Genomic DNA, 21,792 nt, shown 5'->3' with positions numbered 1-21,792 from the left:
TCTGGCAAAGACATTTGAATCTTTCTATTCTAACACCTTCTTAAAAGAATGTTTTGCTTTGAAGGAGTACTTTTTGGGAATTCTTTTAGGAAGGGCTCAGAGTTGATTCCAATTAGGGTTGTGGCTTCTAAGTCACTTGTGTATAAACCAGTCAACAGACTTGCCGCTTGACGATGGAATGTTTTGGGTAGAGAATGGATCTGGGGTTAACATCCTTCCTCCAACTCCTTCATGCTGGGTGTGGAGAGGAAGAACGAGGACTATCACAAGGAGTTTATATAAACAAAATACTTTATTATTGAGAGAGTAAAGGTCCAATTACAAAATTTTTATACTTAAGATCTGTTTATTACCATGCCAATGGTTTATAAGGACTGTAGTTTCCGTAACTATTAGGTCAAACCCCATGAAACTCCTTCTTTGTAGATAAAAGCCAGTCTAATATTGGCAATTTCACGTGGTTCAACCTCACATACAATGAGCCAATGCCTAGGATTCTTTTGGCAGCAAGACGTTCCCAGTCACATGTCTGTTTATATTATAAACAGATGTCCGAGTGATAAATACGTCCCACTTGAGAAAAACATCCTGTGCTTAAGTATACTGGGAACAGTCTTTTGTGGGTATTTAGGCATCGCAGCTCTGGCTTTGCTCTTCCCAGCTTGCCCGGCCACCCGATTCCTCAGTTGCATCACAGGAGGATTTTTTACAGATGTCAGCCACCGGTCCAAGGCCACACAGCTAGTAAACAGACAAGCCCGTCGGACTTTGAAACCAACTTGACCGGGTCATTTACAAAGGCCAGGAATACACATGACTCAGGTGCTCTTTTGAAATGACTACAGAAGTCTCCATCTCGATCAAAACGTTTTCTCCAAATGAATGGCTCTGATGCTTTCTCTTTCCCATCTTAAGTACCCGCTCTGTGCCTCAGAATAGTCTGTGTCCAAGAAAATAAGAATCACGTCATCTTGCTGTGGACACTGAGCAAAAAGGAGCAGCATGCTATTAAGATGGTTTGAGACACACGAGTGCACAAAGATGGAACAAATTGTACTTCGTTCAAGAGGTTTCATCAAGACCCCCATCGCCCCCCATCCTTCAGCTCTGTACAGTAACTTTAACTTTACATGGAGCTGAGATAAAAATAAAGCTTTCTTACAAATTACATTTTTTTTCCAGTGAATTACTTTTGCAGTAAAAATAGCTGCTACATGAATCCCTCCTGATCTCTGAAAAGGAGTTGCATATTTCCAAAAATAGTATTCTTATTTTAATCATACAGAAGAACGTGGAGCACAGGAAGGAAATGGCTGGGTGGTCAGGGAGAGGTGAGCTGTTGGAGAAACACAGTGAAACTAAAAAATTAAATCCATTTTGTGTATAAACTGACTTAAAGGCATGCAGAGAAGTGGAAAACATATGCCATTTGTCAAGAAAAATACTGCTTTATAGCTTTTACTTTACAATTAAAGGAGAAAGCAGAGGCCAGATATAACCCCAGATAATAACATTTAAGTTTCTTATAAAAACTCCCAAATGTACAGTCCTTGCCAGACAACCAAGGCAAGAAAACCCCCAACAAACAAACAAACAAAAAACACACAAAAAGCAGGGATGACCCCCCCATAGGCCTTATCCCTGTAAGTCTATTAAATGTAAATAATACACACTTTACAACTTCTCTTAGTTGGCCCTTGGCAGATTAAATCTTCGCAAAATTCCATATGTGCTACTGAAAAATGAAATAAAACCTCGGATGTCTGAATTCTTATTTCAAATACAGTTATATAATTATTTTAAATTACAATATACAATTTCTGTTAAATAGAACTGTTAGGGGATTCTGAGAATAATTATAAGATTATAATAATATATACAAACTAACTTCTGAAATGACATGGTTGTTTCCTTCCCACCCTCCTACCCTCTCGAAGAGTTTCTGCATTTGCTGTTCCTGGTTGCAAAAGGCAAAGGAAAATCTAAAAATAGTTTGTGTGTGTCCACGACATGCTCGCTCCTTTGAGAATCTCAAACAGCCCGAACCATCCCGTCCCACGGCCTGCCAGGTGCCAAGATGGCTTCCCGGTGCCTCTTTCTCGACCATTTTCATTTAAAAGCACTATGAGTAGAATCAGCTGTGCCGTCGCTGCCACAACCGAGGCAGCCTGGTCAAGAGGCGTGGTTTGGGATGCAATAAGGCCACTGCTTCTTGGCGACTTTCCTAGACGTTTTCAATCCTGCCTTTCCTGGGTTCTCGGAGCAGGTGGTCAGGATGGGCTTCCCACTCAGTCCACCAGCCTGGGGCTGGCTCAGGGCGGTCCTGGAGACCTCAGTCCTCCGTGTCGGGCTGGACGCCCAGGATGGCGTGCAGTTCCTCGGGCGTGAACCCCAGCAAGTTCTGGAGGTCGCACACGAAGCGGTACACGTAGCGCTTCCCCGACGTCTTGTGGATGATGTTCTTGTCGTAATAATAGCGTAAGCCCCGACTCAGCTTCTCGTAGTTCATCTTGGGCTTATTTTTTCTCTTTCCCCACCGGCGGGCCACCTTTGGTGAACACGGATGGAAAAGAGTTCAATTCCATTTGTCAGTGAAGAAAAAGTGAATGACACTCCTCCCTGATTATGATTCTGAGGCACATTCACCCTAGAGAGAACTTGACCCCTACACAAGGTCCGCAGGAGGATCTTTTGAGTACCTAGGAGTACCTCTGAGTACCTTTGAGTACCTATGGCAGGGGCACTGTGTCCCCAAGGGGCAGAACCACTGGGGAGTGAGGTCCCTGCTCTCTGGCCCCAGCTCAGCAAAACCTCCTGGGAGCCAAGGGTTCAGAGCCAGGAGGGTCCTGAGACAAGGGAAACGCTGGTGTCACCCACCCTCCAGGATTCTATTCCAACTACTGAAGTTAACAGGTGCCGGGTGGGATTCTGAGCTGTGTGATATACTCATTCCTCAATGCTTGTCTCCCAAGGGAACTGGGGGCGGGGCAGGAGTGGTGACAGATCATACTCTCTGGTGCCAGAGACCAGGGGCTTCTCTCTAATGCTTTTCTGGAGGAGTTGGTATCCCACCTGTCCTTGGCCTTCTCCTTTGGACAGGGCTCCTGGTTCTAACCCTGCAGGGCTGGGGTCAACGCTGCTGGGCTCAGCTAAGGAGCAGACAGAAAGCCGGCTTGGGGCCACATGAGGCTTGTTACCCCAGTGAACAAGGACAGCCTTCCTAAGGCATTTTCAGATGGTTGGCAGAGAACCTCAGTTTGCAGCTTGGGCCTCTTGATCAGACAACTGATCAGACAACTGATCAAGACAGTGAAATCTGTGCAACACCCTTGTACAAAGCATACCCAGAAAGCACTATACACATTTATCCACAAAGCATGACTCCACTTCCATTTTCCCAACAGTCAAGGATGCCTCATGTAGAAAGATTCTCATTAGTACTGGTGAACCCTTTTTTTTCTTGTGCCCAAAGAACTGAGTTTTTGAACCCAACCAGGAAATCAGGTTTTCAAACCCAGAGATTTCCCAGGGCTCTGGCCATACCTCATCGGGGTCGGCGAGCTTAAACTCCCATCCGTCTCCAGTCCAGCTGATGAATGACTGGCAGGATTTGTCAGATAGCAGCTCCAGGAGAAACTGCCAGAGCTGAATAGGTCCACTTCCTGTGGGGAGAGGGAGGGAGACGGATCATACCCTTTCACAGATGTAAAATACAGCAAGGCTTCAACCATCCTAATTGTACATGCTGATTTAGGAATGCAGATCCAACTCTCTGAATGGGGTTCCGATGTGACACTCAAGGGTGGCACTCAAGGTGTTGGTGACAGTAGTAAGTGTTTTAATGGGATGGGGCTGGGCACCAAATGTGAGTTCCTCCTCCGCACCGCCTACTCCTAGCAAATAAGGTCACGAGACGGGACACCCTTCCCCTTGATTGCTAGGTTTGTTCTTTCTGGAAGAAAGTTTAGGGCCACCAACTCTTGGCATTAAAATTCCCCATCTGGTTTAATTGTTCCTTATGTAAAAACCTTCAAGGTTTATTTCTAGAAATACCCAGTGGGGCAGAGATGGGGGTGGCTGAAGGGGTGTTTCATCACAGAATGAGGAGTGTCATACGTGGGATCCCATGCCACCTTCCTGCCAAATGATCATGTGTAAATTGCTTAATGTGAGCCCGGTTTACTCAATAGCCACGTGGGGTCACATTCATTGCCTCACAGCCTCTGTCTGGTGAAGCATGCAAAGCAAGTGTCAGTGTGGTCCTGTTCTAAAGAGGAGGGATAAGATGCGGCTCAGAGGCCAGGTGCCTTGTCCTGGATCACATACCCATCACAGCAAAGAGGAGAAAAGCCTAGATCTTCCAATCCTAAGCCCAACCTCTTTCCACCAAATAGCTCTTCCTCAGAAATGCAATGGCCATTATCAATAAAACTTTGCTGTAAAGCGCGGGACAGGCGTTCTAGAACCAGAGCTGTGTGACCACCGATAGCTGTCTACCTGAGCCAATTTCCCCATCTGTAAAATGGCCTCATACCACTTCCATGCCAGGCTGTCCTACAGACTACAGACTGTATGCCTACTTAACCACAGAGCTGGCAGTGAATAAACAGAAACTTATGTTACTATTAAAATGAACCACAGTAACGTAATGGCTGTTTATTCTTCTCAGGCCCCGAACTCCCAATAATGAAAGCGAGAATAGCTTTCACACACTCTTTCCGTGTACTTTAATACATTTACGTGGCTGGTTGTTCTTAGACGACAGGAAAAGAATGAATGCCTCAGTATCTTTATTTTAAACGTATCAGAGTTTTTTAAGTTAGGTAATTTCAATCCACAGTGGCTCCATATGGTCAAAAAAAAAAAAAAAAAAAAAAAAGCACATTTAAGGACACACGAAGCCAGTGAAAACAAAGCCCCAGTATTTTTGCTAAAGTACTGGAAATATCTGTTTCTAAAAGCAGCTTTAATATTTGTCCTCTGCCTAGAACAGCTCTCACCCAAACCTCAAAAATAAGAGTAGATAGATTTTAGAAGCAAGAAAAGGTAAACAGTGCCCATATTATTTGAGACTGGCTCTGCTGCCCCTCCCTAAGCCAGTTTACATTCTTTGATTCTTGGAGTGGGTGAGTCAGAGCTGAAGACTGCATAGGCCACGCCCCCTGCTCCAACTACTCTACAGAATGTCCTAGGTGGAGGGAGTGGCCTGTCGATTTTCATTCACTCCACAGAGCTCTGTGTACATGAAAATTCCACCCAGTGTGGCTTTTTTCGAATTCAGAGATACAGTAAGCCATGCATAAAACACGGAGTGTAGAGCACTTGTGTACCTAAGCTTAGAAACACCCTCGGTGAACGTGGTACTGTGGCTCAAAAGGAAACAAGGGACAGGACCCAGGAGACTGGGCGGCCAGGCTCCCGGAGATCCACACGCACCTGTGAAGCCGGCCAGCACGGCTGCAGGTATAACTGGTTTGCCTTGCTCCACCGGGTCACTCCTCTCTTGGATGTAATCCTTGAAAGACATGGTTGGCTTATTGAGGCAGAGAGACTGGCTGCAGTCATCTTCGAAGCTCTCGAAGGAAGGAACCCGTTGCACATCCAGCAAGGACGACTGGCTGTTCCAGGACTGGAGGAGGGAATCTGAGCTCTCGAAGCTGTCTGCACCGTTCTCAGGGGAGTCATGGTCTTTGGGTGTCCCTGGCAAAGACAATCAAGCACATACTTTGATTCCTCCAGGACACGGTTGGTCTTGGGCATGACCACAGCATCACCAACCACTACCAGTAAATCATGCACCTGCTGGTGTAGAACCACTCAGACTTCTCAAAATGCTCTCTACTCAGGTGCCTATTCCTTAGGGTAACTATACTACACAAATCCTATCTTCCATCAACAGTAGAATGAATAAAATTCTTATAATGGAATACTATACAGCGATGAAAAAGAACACACAGCTGCTACATTCAACAACATTCATGAATCCCAGACCTCATGATGAGTAAAAGACAAACACAAAAGAAAACATACCGCATGATTCCATCTATGTAAAGTTCAAGAAAATCAAAACCTAATCCATGATGATAAAAGTCAGAATGGTTCCCTTCTGTGGGGGGATGATATTGATGGGAAGGGGTATGAAGGAACCGTCCAGGTTACTGGAAACTTCTCTATCTCCATCTGGATGGTTGTTACATAGGTATACATACGTACACAAATTCAACCAGCCATATGACCTGAGATTTGTGCACTGTATTTATGTTACATCTCCATAAAAAGAAATGCCACATTCCTGCATCACCACCATAAATATCCTGAAGCGTGGAGAAATCTGGCTGTGAGAGCAGGGATTGTGTTTTGTTTACTCAATGCCTGCAGTACCTGGGCCAGCACCTGAAACATATTAAGGGTATGCTTGTTGGAAATCCACTTAGAACACGGGCTTTGACCTCCTTCTGTAATGGCTGAACCCAGGAAATATTTATTAAGAGGTTCATGACGGCTCTGGGGTTCTCAGAATCAAACCAACAGCCTTGTTGAAAGATGCTTCCAATCTTACCAGAATTGTTGGTGAGCAAATTCAAGTTGCTGCCTGGGAAGTCCTGACTGACAGAGCAGTAGGTGACGCTGACGGAGCTGAGCCGAGACTTGGGGAACATCTGAAACTCCTGCTCAGAGCTGAGTACGCTGGGTGTGGAGGCCGGACACATGCTGTCCAGGAGGACGCCTTTGGGGTAATTCTGTGTCTGCATTCCGTAGGGCGTCTGCTCCGTGCCAAAACCTGGGACAGAACAATCAGACGACAGAGCTCTTAAAGTCAGTATTACCACAGTAACTAACCCCTCAGAGCCAATCACAGGTGAGCACTCCACACACTCCAGCCCTCTGCAGAACCTCATTGGACACCCGGGCTTTGGCAGGGGTCTGTCACCAAGCCTTCTTCTCAAACCTTTCATCTTCTCAACCAGCAGCCCTTTGCCAAAATGACTGCAGCCTTTGTAGGCAGGACTCAATGCTCCTATTTCTACAACCCTGGTGCTTTCACAGGACCCTCAGGAGGACAGGGCTCACTGGCTCTTGCAGCTTCCAAGGAGAGTAAGGCTCAGAGAGACCAGGTGATGTGTCATGCACTGTGTGATGCATAAGGAGCAGAGCCAGGCCACGAACCCTGTGTGCTGAGGCACAGCCCACTCTGCTGTCCGCTCCTTCATCACACTGCTCCTGTCTCTGTTCATTGCAGAATAATTTATTTTCTGGAGAGGGAAGGAAGCTCTCTGACTCTGATTCAGGCTCAGGCAGGCACAGGGTGTCTCACTGTACCACGTTCAGAAAGACTCCCTGAGCAGGAAGCCCCCAGTGGGGCAGAGAGGTGGGCTTCACTGGGTCCGAATGGTGGAGCTGGGGCCAGAGAGAAAACACTGGGCCGGACCAACACCACCCAAGCCTGCTGTTCCGAGGAGTCCTCCCACGCTGGCCTGGCCAGACCATGTGTCCTCCCCAGTACCAGCAATCGGAAGAAAGGACCTAGATTCCATGACAGCTCTTTAAGCTCCCAAGTTCAAAGCCAGTTTACAAATTGCTTCCCACACACTCTGTGCCCGCCGCCTCTTGTTTGCTACACTAGACCAACAGGTGGTGACCGCGGTAACCAGCTCACTTCGTTCTGCTCCTTGCTCTAAGAATTGCCTGGACTAGCACTAACAGTGCTGATCTATGGAAGATCGTGTGAGCCACTTATGCAATTGTGAGTGTTCTAGTGGCCATATTAAAAAAGCAAAAAGAAACAGGTGAAGTTAATTTTCTTATTTTACTTGGCCTCATGTAGCAATTATCATTTCAATATGTAATCGATACGTTAACAATTATCAGGGAGACATTTTCTATTCTCTGTTTCATACTAAGACTTCCAAATCTGGCGCGCATGACTGTACTCTTCCTACACATCTCAATGTGGACCAGTCACATTTCAACAGCTTATAGCTCAACCACCCACGTGTGGCCACCATGAGAGACACACACAGGTCTAGGTGGCCCCTTAGGAGCCTACAGCAGAGAGTCCAAGTCTATTGGGAAGACTGAAGACCAAGTTCTTAAGGGCAGAATCCGTCGGACTGACCTATTGTATTGCTGTTAATCCAATGAGGAATGGAGGTGAGGTGTGAATTTTCTTCATATTGATCTTCTGTCTTTTCTTGGTTTTCTGAAAAGCAGACACAGGAGACATAAGATGGCAGATGTAGGTGAAAACTACACAAGAACAAACTGACTTTCTGAATTCCTGTGAGATGATAATTTTAGAATGATGACATGCATGGAGTGCTTCACATTTCATCTCATGGTGCTCCACGTCCTGCCTGTCTTTTTCAAAACACGAGAGAAAGCAACCCATTTTTCTAATTACTAAAATAAATTTTCCAAAATGAATGATGTCATTGGCAACATTAAATTTTCTATTGCAAAAGGTCCAGATGGTGTATTGAATTCATTCATGCATTCAAGAAACAGTTAAGTATTTATGAAATGCCATCTGTACCAGAGGCTGCATACAGGAAATTAATAAAATGGATGGTGTCTGCCCCCGTGAAGCTTACAGTCCCACTGCTTCCAAACCTGCACGCTTCCCCAGGGTGTAGGAGGTCTCCCGGGCTGTGGGAGTCTGGGATGGCTAACACAACTGCCCAAGAACTTTGAAAGAGAAAAAGTTTGTGCACTGTGTATACATACTTAATACGAATATATTACAAAGTATACGTGCACCTAGAAACCCAAACACACACAAACTCACAGGCCCGCGGAATGGCAAAACAGGCCCAATTTGCCAATGAACAGATCACCAGAAACTTGGTAGAAAAGCCCTGTCCAAGTTCAGAAAAAATGAGGGTCTTTAAAAATGAGTTTCCCTGGCCCTCAGAAGCCGTAACTAAAAAAAGTTAGCTGTTGAATCCTAGGTGGTTTTGAGATTCTGAGTCTATAGTTGATGCTAAAATTCAGTGTGTTTAAAATCAGTCAGGTGAGGACTAGTTCCCTGAATTCTATAAACGTGCTTTCTTTTCTTTCTTTCTTTCTCCCTCCCTCCCTCCCTCCCTCCCTCCCTCCCTCCCTTCCTTCCTTCCTTCCTTCCTTCCTTCCTTCCTTTCTCTTTTCTCTCTCTCTCTTTCTTTCCTTTCTCTCTCTCTTTCTTTCGACAGAGTCTCACTCACACAGGCTGGAGTACAGTGGTGTGACCTTGACTCACTGCAACCTCTGCCTCCCGGGTTCAAGGGATTCTTCTGCCTCAGCCTTCCAAGTGTCTGGGATTACAGGTGTGTGCCACTATGCCTAGCTACTATTTTTATTTTTTGTATTTTTAGTAGAGACGGGGTTTCACCACATTGACTAGGATGGTCTTGAACTCCTAACCTCAAGTGATCCGCCCGCCTTGGCCTCCCAAAGTGCTGGAATTACAGGTGTGAGCCACTGCACCTGGCCTTCTTTTCTTTTTTAACTCAATGTGTTTTAAACATTGGTCTCCCTGCGATTTTAAGTTTTGAATCAAGACTTTCTCTGTATTTGGTGAGATTTCTACTGATCAATGGCCAGTTTCTGTACAATATGATAGCATGTAAATTATATCAATTTCTCACTTGTTTAAAAACATACCCCACCCCCATCAACAATCCTCAACATCCAAAATACGTTCCATTTGGACGTAGGAAAATTTACGTAGAATTCATAGGGTTTATGTGAGTAAAGGCTCCCTTTCATTAAAGCTGCCATATCTTTTAGCTCTGTAAGGTGAGCTCAGAAGACGTGGGAATTCTTGCCTGTCCTACATATCTGAGTCAACATGGACTCCCGTGATGAATACAGCCGGCAATAGAGAACAATTTAGTGACTAAGGCTACTGCCTTGTGGCTATACCTGATGCTATACACACACACACACTCACATAAAGTGGGATAAAAATCTATAATCACTGCCATGTATCTGACTCACTTGAGTGGCATTTTGAGGCAAGGTACTCTATGTCATTACAAGTGGCAACCCTAAGGTTGAAGAACACCCACGTGACTTTCCCAATCAGTCTTCCCGGCCACAGCTCATCCTGGACAAGGAGAAGCAAGACATTCAGCTGGTACCTTTGATCATTTGCTCCAGATGTTCCCAGAGAATGTCACCCACAAAGTCAGGTGCCAGCTCCAGAAAGCGTTCCTTGCCAAGGTTACACAGCATCTGGCCATTCATGCCGAACCTCTGCAGATTCACGTTCACCAGACTGAACTCATTGGTGGCCCAGAGAAGCCACTGGCATACCTGTTGCTCACTCCACAGCCAGGGGTCTACCAGGAGAAAAGAAGAGAGAGAACACGTGAGGTAAAAACAATGGAAAGGTAGTGAGACCACTGTCATCCCTCATTTATGCACCAAGTCCCAACATATACCAGAACCCACGAATGAGCAAGACACCATGATGACACGTCACCATTCTGCCATGACCAGGCACATACCAAGACACCAGTAACGTGTCCTTCTACTATATATTTAATGAGTTCTGGATCAAGTCTTCGGTTGACTGGGGTGAAACAGAAACTGGCTCAGGTTAACGACATCTATGCTACTCTTTGCAGAATACCCCAAGCAAAAGCTTAACAAACAAGTCGAGATCAAACCACTGCTCTCAAGCTGGTTCTTCTCACCCAGTGCGGGCTCAAGAAAGCAGTACTTACTTTTCGGAATGCCGAGGCGCCGCTGTTCCTTTTTGAAGCCACTGAAGGTAGCTTTTAAGGCTTGACTCATCACAGCCTTGCTGCACGGGGTTAACAAAGGCAACTCGCAGGTGGCCGAGTCTGGAAGGAAAGCCCCCACGGGGACATTAGGACTTCAAGTTGGTGATGTCAGGTGGAGATTTGGGAGAGACATCTTAGTTTTTGGAAAAGAACAATTTTGATCTCACACCTTGGCATGATTCCTTAAAACAGCGTAACTATTAACAAAAAACTTTTCTGACTACAATTGAGAAAATATATGTCTCAGAACTATACTTATTTAAAAAAATCTAAAATAAAACTCAAATTTGGTTCTATTTTGCAAAGCGTCACAAAGCAGTTGTGCGTAGGGAAACCTGCTGAGTCTATTTTAAAATTGTAGGCAATGAAAAGAATTGCATGGTTTCTGGTCAAAAGGCTGAAGGGACTGTATCATTTGGAAGTTACTTCTGTTAAACTAGGCATGGAGCTGAGAAGTGAGTGTGACATGAATGTGCCGCACTTAGCGCGGTAATGGAACCACACCTTCCGTTTTTATTGAAAACAATCTTCTCCAGACACCCGCAGCAATTTCAACAATGATAAATGGTTGCCATGCAGTGTTATGCGTACACCAGTGTGTGCGTTTTAATTAATTTTCTGGGCTGTATTCTCAGCACCTACTTCATACGACACAGTCATCTCCGGCACGTTTCCAACTAATAGCTGTGTCACAGTAATTGTGAGAACATTATCTGACGTGCTATTCCTTTAAGAAGAATAAACAATGACATGAAGAACTACAGAAAGAAATACAGATGGGTAAGGATTACAAAGAACAATGTGTTGCCCCCAAAACTCAGGGCAGGGGACATGATTTAATTAATGATGCAAACCCAAATTACAAGTTTGGGTGTGTTTTAATGTCTACTCTTCTGTCTGTTTTCCAGGGCAGAGGAGGGAGATGAGGACCTGCTTGCTAATGTTGAAAACATCCAGGAGGGACAGCTCAGGGGTTCCCCTGCAGTTTTCTAACAGTGGCTCACTGGGGGGCGTCTGGCAGTCAAGACATCAGAATCCACATCAGAATCACCAAGTTGATACAAATGAAAACCTGCCTTCTGGTTATTCATATCAAAGACTCCAGATATCAACATTTCTCGCTTAGGAACTGTCATCTCTTTATTAACAGGCTTACTTAGGAAAATCATGAACAATTTGTCAAGTCTGAGGAACAAATTACCATGAGAAATGGAATCCAAGCCTGTTGGCACTTCTTGCAGTGTTTGCTCTTCATTTAGAGAAGGAAAAACAGCAAACAGGGACCCGTCAAAGGTGTCAAAGGCTGGCTGGCGCTGCAAAAACAGATGGAAAAGAAAATGGAAATACAATATTTAAACTGATTTAATTACCTATTGTAAAAGTGGTCCATGGGCAATCCTACCCATATTCCCTGTTTCAACTGGCAATTTTGAAGCAAACATAGAATCAACCAGTCAGTTCTCAAAACAGACTTGTAAAATGGTCAAAGTGACTGAAATGATTCTATTTTACTGTGGGTTATTATTATTATTTTTTGAGACAGTCTCACTATGTCACCCAAGTCAGAGTGCAGTGGTGGAATCTTGGCTCACTGCAACCTGCACATCCTGGGTTCAAGCGATTCTCCTACCTCAGCCTCCCGAGTAGCTGGGACTACAGGCACCCGCCACCACGCCTGGATAATTTTTGTATTTTTAGTGGAGACGGGGTTTCACCATGTTGGCCAGGCTGGTCTCAAACTCCTGACCTCTTGTAATCCACCTGCCTTGGCCTCCCAAAGTGCTGGGATTACAGGCATGCGCCACGGTGCCCAGCCACTATGGATTTATTTAAGTAACCTCACAGAGCCAGAGTGACTGGGAATTTATTTTAGTGGCCTAATCCACTTAAGTTAATATATTAAATACACAAATCTAAAAATAACAGAATCTTAAAACGGTGTCAAGAGGAGCCTCAGAGACCCCTTTGCCAAACACCTGACCTTCCTGTTACATCGAGGAAAATTCAGTGAGGCTGTGTGTGTAAGAAAAATGACGCTTGACGAGGCTGTCTGAGCACAATGCAGTTAAAAGGCAAATGACTGGATAAAAACTGAAAGTCAAACAATGAAATACACTACTTTATCTTTGGAAGCATTTATTTTGAAATGTTGGCCATGAAACAATTTAATTGAAACTAGAGATGCTTTTCCACATCAATTCCAATGGTTTGGAAAATAGTAATACATGACAAAATTCCTTAACGTTTCATTTTATAAAAAGTAAAGTGTCTTAAAAATGAACCCCCGCTCCCCGCCCCCCGGCCAGGTGGGGTGGCGTACGCCTGTAACCCCAGTGCTTTAGGAGGTTGAGGCCAGAGGATCACTTGAGCCCAGGAGTTCAAGTCTGCGGTGAGCTACGATCAAGCCACTGTATTCCAGTCTGGGCAACAGATAAGGACCCTGTTGCTTAAAACCAAAAACCAAAAAACAAACAAAACAAAACAAAAAAACTCAAATCACCTACTAAGGGGAAAGATTTCCAAAGGAAATAGATTTAAAGTTAAACTAAACTATCTGCAGAAGAGGAGAGACACAGAGAAAGATAAAACCTTACACGACATTGATTTCTGATCATCTTACATAACATTTATGAAAGAAACAGCTTTTAATATAAGACTTGTTTGTAAGTAACAGATAATATCTGGATTCATCATCGCCTAAATAGGAACACGTGAAGAAAGACTCTATTTTTCCAACATAAGCTGGAAATCCCATGTTGTGTGTAATACAATGACCCATCTGTTGAGTCATCAATAAGAAAATGTGTAACACATTTACAAATAAAATCGGTTACCCGCTTTCTTTGTAGAAATGCAGAACAATGAATGACGCATTACCAAACAGGGCAGGCAGAGGCTGGAGCCCAGCCCAAAAAAAATCCGAGTCAATAATGACCAACTGCCTGAGATCTACCAGGAAAACCAATCAATCAGGCAAGTGCAAATTACTCATCTGGATTTATAAACTACTTTAGAGCAGAGTTAATTTTGACGAAACCTCCAATAAACTTTTGAAGTTCCCACAAGCATTGCCCAGGCGACTAAGAAATGCCTTTCCTAACTGTAAATTCTATTTTGTTTTAAAGTCAGGAAGCCAAAAGACAATACGAATCTGTGCTTCCTATTTCAACACATCCATTTCAGCAACGACTGTTTCTTTTCCATATCCAGAAACCGCATGAGCATCGTCAAATTATTTGAATTAATAGAAGCATTTTTCTTAGGGGTGTGGTTTCAACTTAATACCATGATTTCTTGTACCACTTCTGCCATGCTTAAAATGTCTGGCCAAATCAAACAAGCAAACTCACTAGGCTGAAGTTTGATGACCTTTAGAATACTGCAGAAAGGATTGTGCTGAGTTTTAGCTTTTTGGGTCACATCAGACAAATAACCTCAGTAATGACATATAAAGGGAAATGTAATATGCCAGAGACGTACATCATCATCATGCAAGACACGAAGCTTTGAGGAGGCCAATTTTAAAATCATGCTTCTGAAACATGTTTACTACATAATGCTGAAAACAATCAAATCTTGCTGTCATATTTGGAGAAGACAAGTGGGAAATTACCAGTTTGTGCTGCTAAAGAATGTTCCCAAAAGGAATGATGAGAGAAGCTACACAAAATGTTTATGCAGCAGAGAGGGCGCTTTCATTTTTCATCTGGTTTTTGGTTTAACATAAGTAGGCCTGCTTGTTCTCTGCACCAGTAGCAGGCTACCTACAATTCCACGGGTGCTGCCCTTCTGATAGGAGCTGCAGCAGTTGGGTCTGTCTGCCTCTTCTCTCTCATTTCAGTTCTTAAATAGCTTCCCATCCATCCAAGAAACTCCTGGGTAGACAGAAAAGGCAGTAGAGACAGCCTCTCCAGCTGTTTTATTGGGAGTTATAGGATTTTCACCTGGAAGGAGCCTCAGAAAACAAACTATAAAGGCCTTTGGTTTCACATCGTGGAGGAGAAGAACAATACACATCAAGATATCCATTCTGCAGACCAGAAAACCGAGGCCCGGAGCAAGTAAGCAAATAGCCTATAGTCACACAGTCAATAAATTAAAAAGCTAGGGCTACAATCAGTTTTCTGGGACCCAGGCCATTTTTTTTCTTTCCTCCTAGAGATCGAGTTTTCCAATTAAAAAAAATTAAGACTTGCTCACTCACCTTGAGTGTCCCTCTGTAACTGTTAGCCACAGGGGCTACCTGGTCCATATTCTTGATTCCGAAATCATTCATCTTTGGGAAAAAAACAAGAAAGAGTCAAGGAGGCAAAGGATTAAGTACACTGAGAACTCATCATTGGTGGCATCCAGACTTGATCCTGGTTGTTCTGCAGCTGACAGGTAATTCCAAACTGAATGCAGGGGATTCTTATTTAAATGGCTGTCCTCACAAAGGTCTCAAGAGGAAAGCATTTCTCAGTATCACAAGGGGATATGCTATTTTGGTGATTGAATAATAATGCTGATTCCCCACTGAACTCCACTTAGATGTCACAGAAAAAGCCACTTGCTGGCTGGCTAGTCAGAGCCTCCTTGCTGGGTTAACAGGGCAAGAGGGCCTGAGTCAGGCTTTTCATTCACATTTCCACGGTCAGCATAGGTGAGCACTTGGGTGGGTACAGCGGGGCAGTGGGCCACCTCCTGTCTGCTCTGGACACAATCCGCTCAACCTGAGAGCTTCAGGACAGCTGCAGGGGGCCATTTCCAGAGACAGGAAAGGAGTCCAGGAAGCCCCCTCTCTTCCCTTCCACTCTCCAGGCTGTGAGAAGGCACACACCCAGGGAAGGGATCAAAGGGAGAACTGAAGATCAACCCCCCTTACATGGTCCCAGATCTTCCTGCTTTGAATACAGAGCTCAAAATATTTCTGCTTTGTGTGCTGCTTGGCTGTGCACTTCTTCAAGAGGAACTGATTCCAAGCATGGATCTGCCTTACTTCCTCTGACTGAGTCTTAATCTTCTACTAGGCCTGGGCTACGCAATATGGTACCCACTTGCCATGTGTGGTTACAGAGCTCTCAACCAGTGGCTAGTACGAATCCACACATACACACTAGCTCTCAAAGACTTAGTGGAAAAAAGTAAAAAGCTCAATAATTTTTATACTTACACAATATTTCAAATATATTAGGTTAATCCGAAATACACTGAAATCAATTTCACCTGCTTTACTGCTTTTTAACATGGCTATTACAATGAGGCTTGTAATTGGACAATGCCATGATAGACTGAAAACTTATTTGGGGCTCTAAAATGTAATTGTTCAGCCAGGTTAAGTTACATGTCAATAAGAAAGATACTTAGACAACAGAGTAACTAAAATTCATTTTCAGAGACCTTGGGTTAGCACTGATGAGCAGCCTTCACCTCTAGGGTGATTCCTTGCCCTCCCAGGTTCATGGCTATGGAACTGAAGGCTGGTAGCAAAGCTCTAAGCCCAGCTCCATGGCCTCCACTGGGTGCTGTTATCTGTTTACAACTGAGAACTTCAATTAAGACAACATTCAACTGATAGAACTTACTGGATGTGGCAAAATAACATGTGCGCACAGAACTATTTAATTTGCGTTTATTTTCTTGTTTTCTCTTTATGATCAACATTATGGCTAAACCAGACCTTCCAAGAACCCTGCCACCCAACACACACCCAACACACACACACACACACACACACACACACACACACACACACCCCTCTTGGCTAAAAGGCAGCAGGTGAAGCCAGAGGCATCAGAAAATTCTGTTAAAACCCTCGGAGTGCAGGTAATGATCATGGTAGCCAACAAAGGCTGGTCAGCACTGGCAATAAATAATAGTCCTATGGGAGGACAGAGAAGGGCAGCAGTCTTGGATCCAAAGTGGCCGCATTCACTCAGAATCTCCACTTGGTGGATTATGTCACTTACATTCACTCAACAATCAATAGTCTCTCCTACTGATGGCTGCCATTGCCAGAATGCCTAGTTACTAAGAGCTAAGCCCCGTGCTGGGGGGCCATCCACTCCTACATAATTGAATCTTCCTGCATCCCTGAGAGGCAGACGTCATACAGTGAAGCAACCGAGGCCCAGCAACACGGACAACCTGCCCAGGATCCACATAGCTACCAGGGGGGCCACCATGGGGCAAGGTGGAGATTAAACCCCAGTTGAGTATGGTCCTAAATTCTGAGTCCTCCACGCAGTCCTCTGCCGGGAGAACATGAATGATGAGGAATGGACCCTTCCCACCCCATCCTGATATTATCAGACCAGGCCCTTCTCACTACTCCTTCCAACGCGAAATGCTCCTTCCTCTAGAGCTTTATGTCATCTATCTGCATGATATAAGCCCTGGTACCTGTTGATTAAAGAAATAAGTCTCAAACAGAAGGGCAAAATCATAGACATCTTGGGTGTTGCCAGTTATTCATCCAGAGCCGGATGGATCAGCTCTTTTTCTTCCTTAGGCTTGCAGACTGCTTGTTGACTTGATTCTGTTTTTCAGCTTCTCTGAGATGGACAGAGAATGAATGTGGAAGGCAGTGGAAAAACTCTGTCCAGCTTTTGTGTACAAATACCAGGAGAAAAGGCAGCCTACCACTCCCACATAAAGAGCTGTAATTACTAGCTACAGAATAGAATTCGTTTGTTGTCCAGCTTTTAATGAGTTTTGTAAAAACTATGCAGAATTAAAGTGCTCTACTAAATGGTTTCAGGCAGACACACAACTAATCAAATTTAATCTTGCTTAGTTTACTCAACAGGGCTTGTTAGGTGGCAGACAAGCCAAGTTTTTCCACATAAATCAATTTCAAGTTTGGTGTTGCTGATGGATCGCTGCTTTTGAACCAAAAAAAAAAAAAAAAAAAAAAAAAAAAAAAAAAAAAAGATAAAGGGCAGAAATGTAACAGCTGCGAATTTAAAAACAAGGAGAGTTTGCCTGACAACAGTACCCTTACTGGAACAAGAAATCACTTATGTAAGATTATTTAGACAAATTTGAAAACAAAAAAACACCACAACCTTGTAACACACATTTGAAGGTAGGTTGCTTTTTTCGCTTTGAAGGCGATCCGTTTAGAGAGATGAATGACTAATCCCAGAAATGAGTATCTGAACATTTCCATGCGGATGGTCGGTGCTAACATTTACTGTACTGCGCTACTACTCAGAATTTTAATAAAGCTTAACGTGGAGATTTATCTCCCTGATTGGTGGTGGTGTGGGCAGGCAGATAACGCACAGGCGCTTCCATTGTATGGAACAAATATAATCTCTTACTGGTGAATTAAAATAAATTACTCCTATCTCCAAAGGGGACTGCTCATTTCTTTACTTTGTAAATAACTAGCACGTCAACTACTATTTTAGGCTCTCCTGAAATTGAGTACAGGCTAACATAAAAGGTCTTCTGCCGTAAAAAATAAAATAGGATAACACACACGCAACCCAAACACACACAAGCAAACACTCAGTTACCCCTTCATTCAAATGCTGTGTGAACCAGAAAATAAAGGCAGCCCAGCGCAACCAGATCCTATTTCCGACAGGTTCCCCACGCTCTCCTCGCAGAACTGAGGGGTCCCCATGCCGGGCCCTGGACGCGGCGAGCAGGTGACCATGGCACCCCGCGCACCGCAGGTTCCCGCGGTGCCGCAGCCTCCAGGTGTCTTAGGCGCCCCAGATCCTCCGGGCCCGGCGCCGCTCCAGGAAGTCCCCCTCAAAGCCGGGGCGCCTGGCCACCTCGGACACCCTCTCCTGTGCCCCCACTCCCGTTCGCGAAATCGTGTTCGCCGGGACACCCACTGGGCAGGACCCCCTACCAGGTCCGCGTTTCCTTTTAAAAACAAAAGCGAGCGAAACAGGCCAGCGCGCCCCGGCCGCGCCCGCGGCTCGGCGACCCCCAAGACAGCGGCCCTAGCACGCAGGGACCCCGGTCGACCCCGCCAGCCCCGGAGGCCACTCCACAACCGGAAAACGAGCCGGTGCGGAACTCAGACGCGCGCCCCTAGAGTCCTCGAAGCAGCCGCCACCCCCATCTGCACCCCCGGCAGCGCCCCGAGATCTGCATGTCGGTGCCCCCCGCGACCCCACCCCGGGCCCCGGGTGACCCTCCCTGGGACTGGAGCCGCGCGCCGGCCGCTCTCCCGGGCCCAGCTCTTACCGCGCCGCTGCGGGCAGGGCCGGCGCGCGGTCGGGACGGTGACTGCTCAGGGCCCGCGGCTGCTCGGTGCGCGTCGGGCGAGGGCGAGGGCGCGGGCCAGAGACGTTCGGGGAGGCCGGACGCGGGCCGGGCGGCTCCGGGAGCTCTGGGCTGGAGCGACACCTCACTCGTCAGTAGCTGGAGGAAGTAACCGGCCGGTCCCCGACGCGGCGCGCTCTTCAGGAGCGGGGGGAGGAGGGAGGAGGTAGGAGGGGCGGCCGAGGGGAGGGGAGGGGAGGGGAGGGGAAGGGAGGGAAGGAGGGAGGAGAGAAGAAGGAGGGGAGGGAAGGGGAGGAGAGAAAGGAGGAGGGGAAGGGAGGTAGGCAGGATGGGGAGAAGCGGGAGGAGAGGGAAGGGGGCTGCAGGAGGGTTGGGGGAGCGGAGGGAGAGGAGAGGGAGCGCATGAGGGGAGAGAAGAGGAGGGCGGAGGCGGCGAGGGAGCGCGGGGCGGAGCTGGCTTCTTCCGGTCCAGCCTTCCCTCCGCCGCCTGCTGTCACTCGGCTGGGTCCCTCGCCTGCTGGCCCTGAGGCCCGGGGACCAGGGCCTCGGCCCCACGTGCGCGCGAGTGTGCGCCCTGGGAGCCGGGCGGAGACTTCCCGTGGAGCGCTCGGCGTCCTCCCCAGAGCCAAGGCCCTAACGCCAAACCTGCCTTGGAATTCCGCAGGGAAGGAGCAGTGGTGCTGGTGGCACCGAGGGGCAGCCGGGCTTGGGTAATAAGGCCCTGAAGTTGAGCCGACCCCATTCTTGAACCTCCGAATGGGTTTAGTACTAATGATCATTCTATCACAAAAAGGCTCCATATGAGATGCTGCCTGTAGAAAACGGGCCCCGGTTGTGTCCCCGAGTCGTGGTGCTGATCCGCACTGCTCCCGGGAAGCCCCGATCCCGCGGGAGTGGCGCCCTCTGGAGCTGAGCGGTGCCCAGATAGTGACCAGCCTTGGCCGCGCTTCTCTCTGGGCTGGGCACTCCACGCACATCATCGTCACTCTCGGACGACTTATGGCTCCTACTTTACACAGGTGGGAACTGAACCTTAGGATGAATAACCTGCCAGGTCAGATCAATGAAATTCACGGTGGAAACCTGAGTTTATGTGGCTCCCAAACCCATGGCCAAAACCACCCCCTACACTGTGGTTTCCGTTTTTATTAGAAGGTGCTTGAGTCCCTGGCTGTTTAGAGTCAGGTCACACGCTCAGTATTTTGCAGGAAAGTTTAGATTCCTGAAGTTGTGGATGAAATAGGAAAGCCCAGCTTAAGCGAGGCCACGGGGCTGAAAGCTGCTCACATCTCAAGGACTGCGGCACCACCGGGAAGGGAGAGGAATGGCCCAGCTTCTCTGTGACTCAGGGTTCTCGGTTTCCATGGCGACTCTGGGTCTAGAGTTATCCGGATAAATGAGATATCGGTGCCCCTTAATGTTTCTGGGTCCCTGAAGGTCTCCAGGTATCACCGTGGCATGAGCCACAGTCAGAATCTATGCCGCTGAAACAATCACGTATAGGGGAAGTGACATTTCTTGGAGACTGAATTGATTCTGATGGCTTCTCAGTGTATATTCAGGCCCAGATTGGAGAACACAGCTAGGTCAAGAAAGAGTTCCATAAATGGAATACAGATCCATAGTAAGTTACCATGGAGACGTGAAGAGTATGTTACTATTTTTTTTTTAAAACCGTAGCAGAAAATACTGACTCATCTGGGCTGCAGTTTCAGCTAATATAGGGTCTTTCTCCCTCAGACTACTTGCACAGCCCTGAGAAGTTGGGTGTAGACAACTGCTCCCCAAAGTTCAGTTACTTCCTGAAGCTCGCTTGCCTCAAGCAGACTGCCTTGTCCCACCATGCCTGCCCTGGTGTTCGTAGGTGCTGAGTGCCAGGTGCTCCAGTGCTCCCTGAGTCGCTGAGGGGCTCCCTGAGTGGCAACATCTTTCCTCTTGGCAGGGCTGGCACAGGTTGGGGGTTAGGAGGTGGTGCTTTGCTCATGCTGGACTGTTTCCAATATATATGAGCAGAAAGATATCAAAAGAGGAGCACAGGAGTTTGAAGACCACCGGTTCCCGACAATGGAGCCTTCCTCTGCTCACTAACCTTGGGCTTCCTCTACAGAATAAGGGATGATTATGGATCCGATGTCCTTAAGACTGTGGTGAATGACATAGAACCAAATCTGCAGAATTTGTGAGTGTTGAGTACATGGTAGAGAAGGACTCAAAATGATCTAGCTATTAAGAATATTTTTCCAAGTTCCCCTCAGGGAGGATTTTATTAAAAACTTTCTGAAAAAACTATCATATACACACATACACACACACACACACACAAATCCCGCCCCTCGCGGGTTTAAATGTGTGAAAGCCTTGGGAGGGGTATCCTGGCTGGAAGACCAAATGGCAGAGCTGAAGAGGGTGGGGAGGCTGCGGGAAGAGGAAGCTGGGCCTGTGTGCTGGAGTCATCGTAAGCCTAAGCTCCTGCCTCCCACCCAGGTCCCTGGTCCTCCCTATTTCCCCTTCCAAGGAGTCTGGGGCTCCCCCAAGCAGACCCCTTTTCCTGGATCCTGCCCTGTAGCTGATCCACCTCTGCACCTGGGCAGTCACATGTTCATAATAAAATGGCTTATCCTAGTTCTGGGGCAATATCAGGGTTCCCTACATTTTTGTTCTTAATACTAGTTGGCTTTCCAGTTACTCAGCAGAATTAAAAAGCAGTCTGGCTGAAGCCAGTGATTATTCATTGACTATTATGGTGCGATTCACAGGGAACAATGAGCTTTACAGTAAATTAAACCTAATAAAAGCACAG

At 46.4% G+C, this 21,792-nt stretch overlaps 1 protein-coding gene across 1 annotated transcript; it reads right to left on the bottom strand.

Moving 5' to 3' along the window:
* Nucleotides 1–273: 273 nt before the first annotated feature.
* On the bottom strand, nt 274–19,182 carry ETS2 (ETS proto-oncogene 2, transcription factor). Its single transcript, XM_007968133.3, has 10 exons — nt 18,954–19,182; nt 14,971–15,042; nt 11,968–12,079; nt 10,707–10,826; nt 10,119–10,319; nt 8,117–8,200; nt 6,560–6,781; nt 5,437–5,700; nt 3,544–3,662; nt 274–2,548 (listed from the first exon to the last, which is right to left on the bottom strand). The coding sequence occupies exons 2-10, from the start codon at nt 15,040–15,042 to the stop codon at nt 2,333–2,335; spliced, it is 1,410 nt and encodes a 469-aa protein (XP_007966324.1). The 5' UTR covers nt 18,954–19,182; the 3' UTR covers nt 274–2,332.
* Nucleotides 19,183–21,792: the final 2,610 nt, after the last annotated feature.

This window comes from Chlorocebus sabaeus, chromosome 2 (assembly GCF_047675955.1).
Source record: "Chlorocebus sabaeus isolate Y175 chromosome 2, mChlSab1.0.hap1, whole genome shotgun sequence".
Lineage (NCBI taxonomy): Eukaryota > Metazoa > Chordata > Mammalia > Primates > Cercopithecidae > Chlorocebus > Chlorocebus sabaeus.
The sequence above is the reverse complement of the archived record's forward strand: the minus strand, read 5'-3'. Positions and strand labels throughout refer to the sequence as shown.

What these genes read in the sequence shown, in the direction of transcription:
- ETS2 (XM_007968133.3), bottom strand. Translation starts at nt 15,042, where the DNA reads ATGAATGATTTCGGAATCAAGAATATGGACCAGGTAGCCCCTGTGGCT. An exon ending in CTTGGATTCCATTTCTCATG is followed by an intron (nt 10,827 to 11,967) that starts GTAATTTGTTCC and finishes CTTTCCTTCCAG; the next exon opens with ACTCGGCCACCTGCGAGTTG. An exon ending in AGCTCGCCGACCCCGATGAG is followed by an intron (nt 2,549 to 3,543) that starts GTATGGCCAGAG and finishes TGTTCACCAAAG; the next exon opens with GTGGCCCGCCGGTGGGGAAA.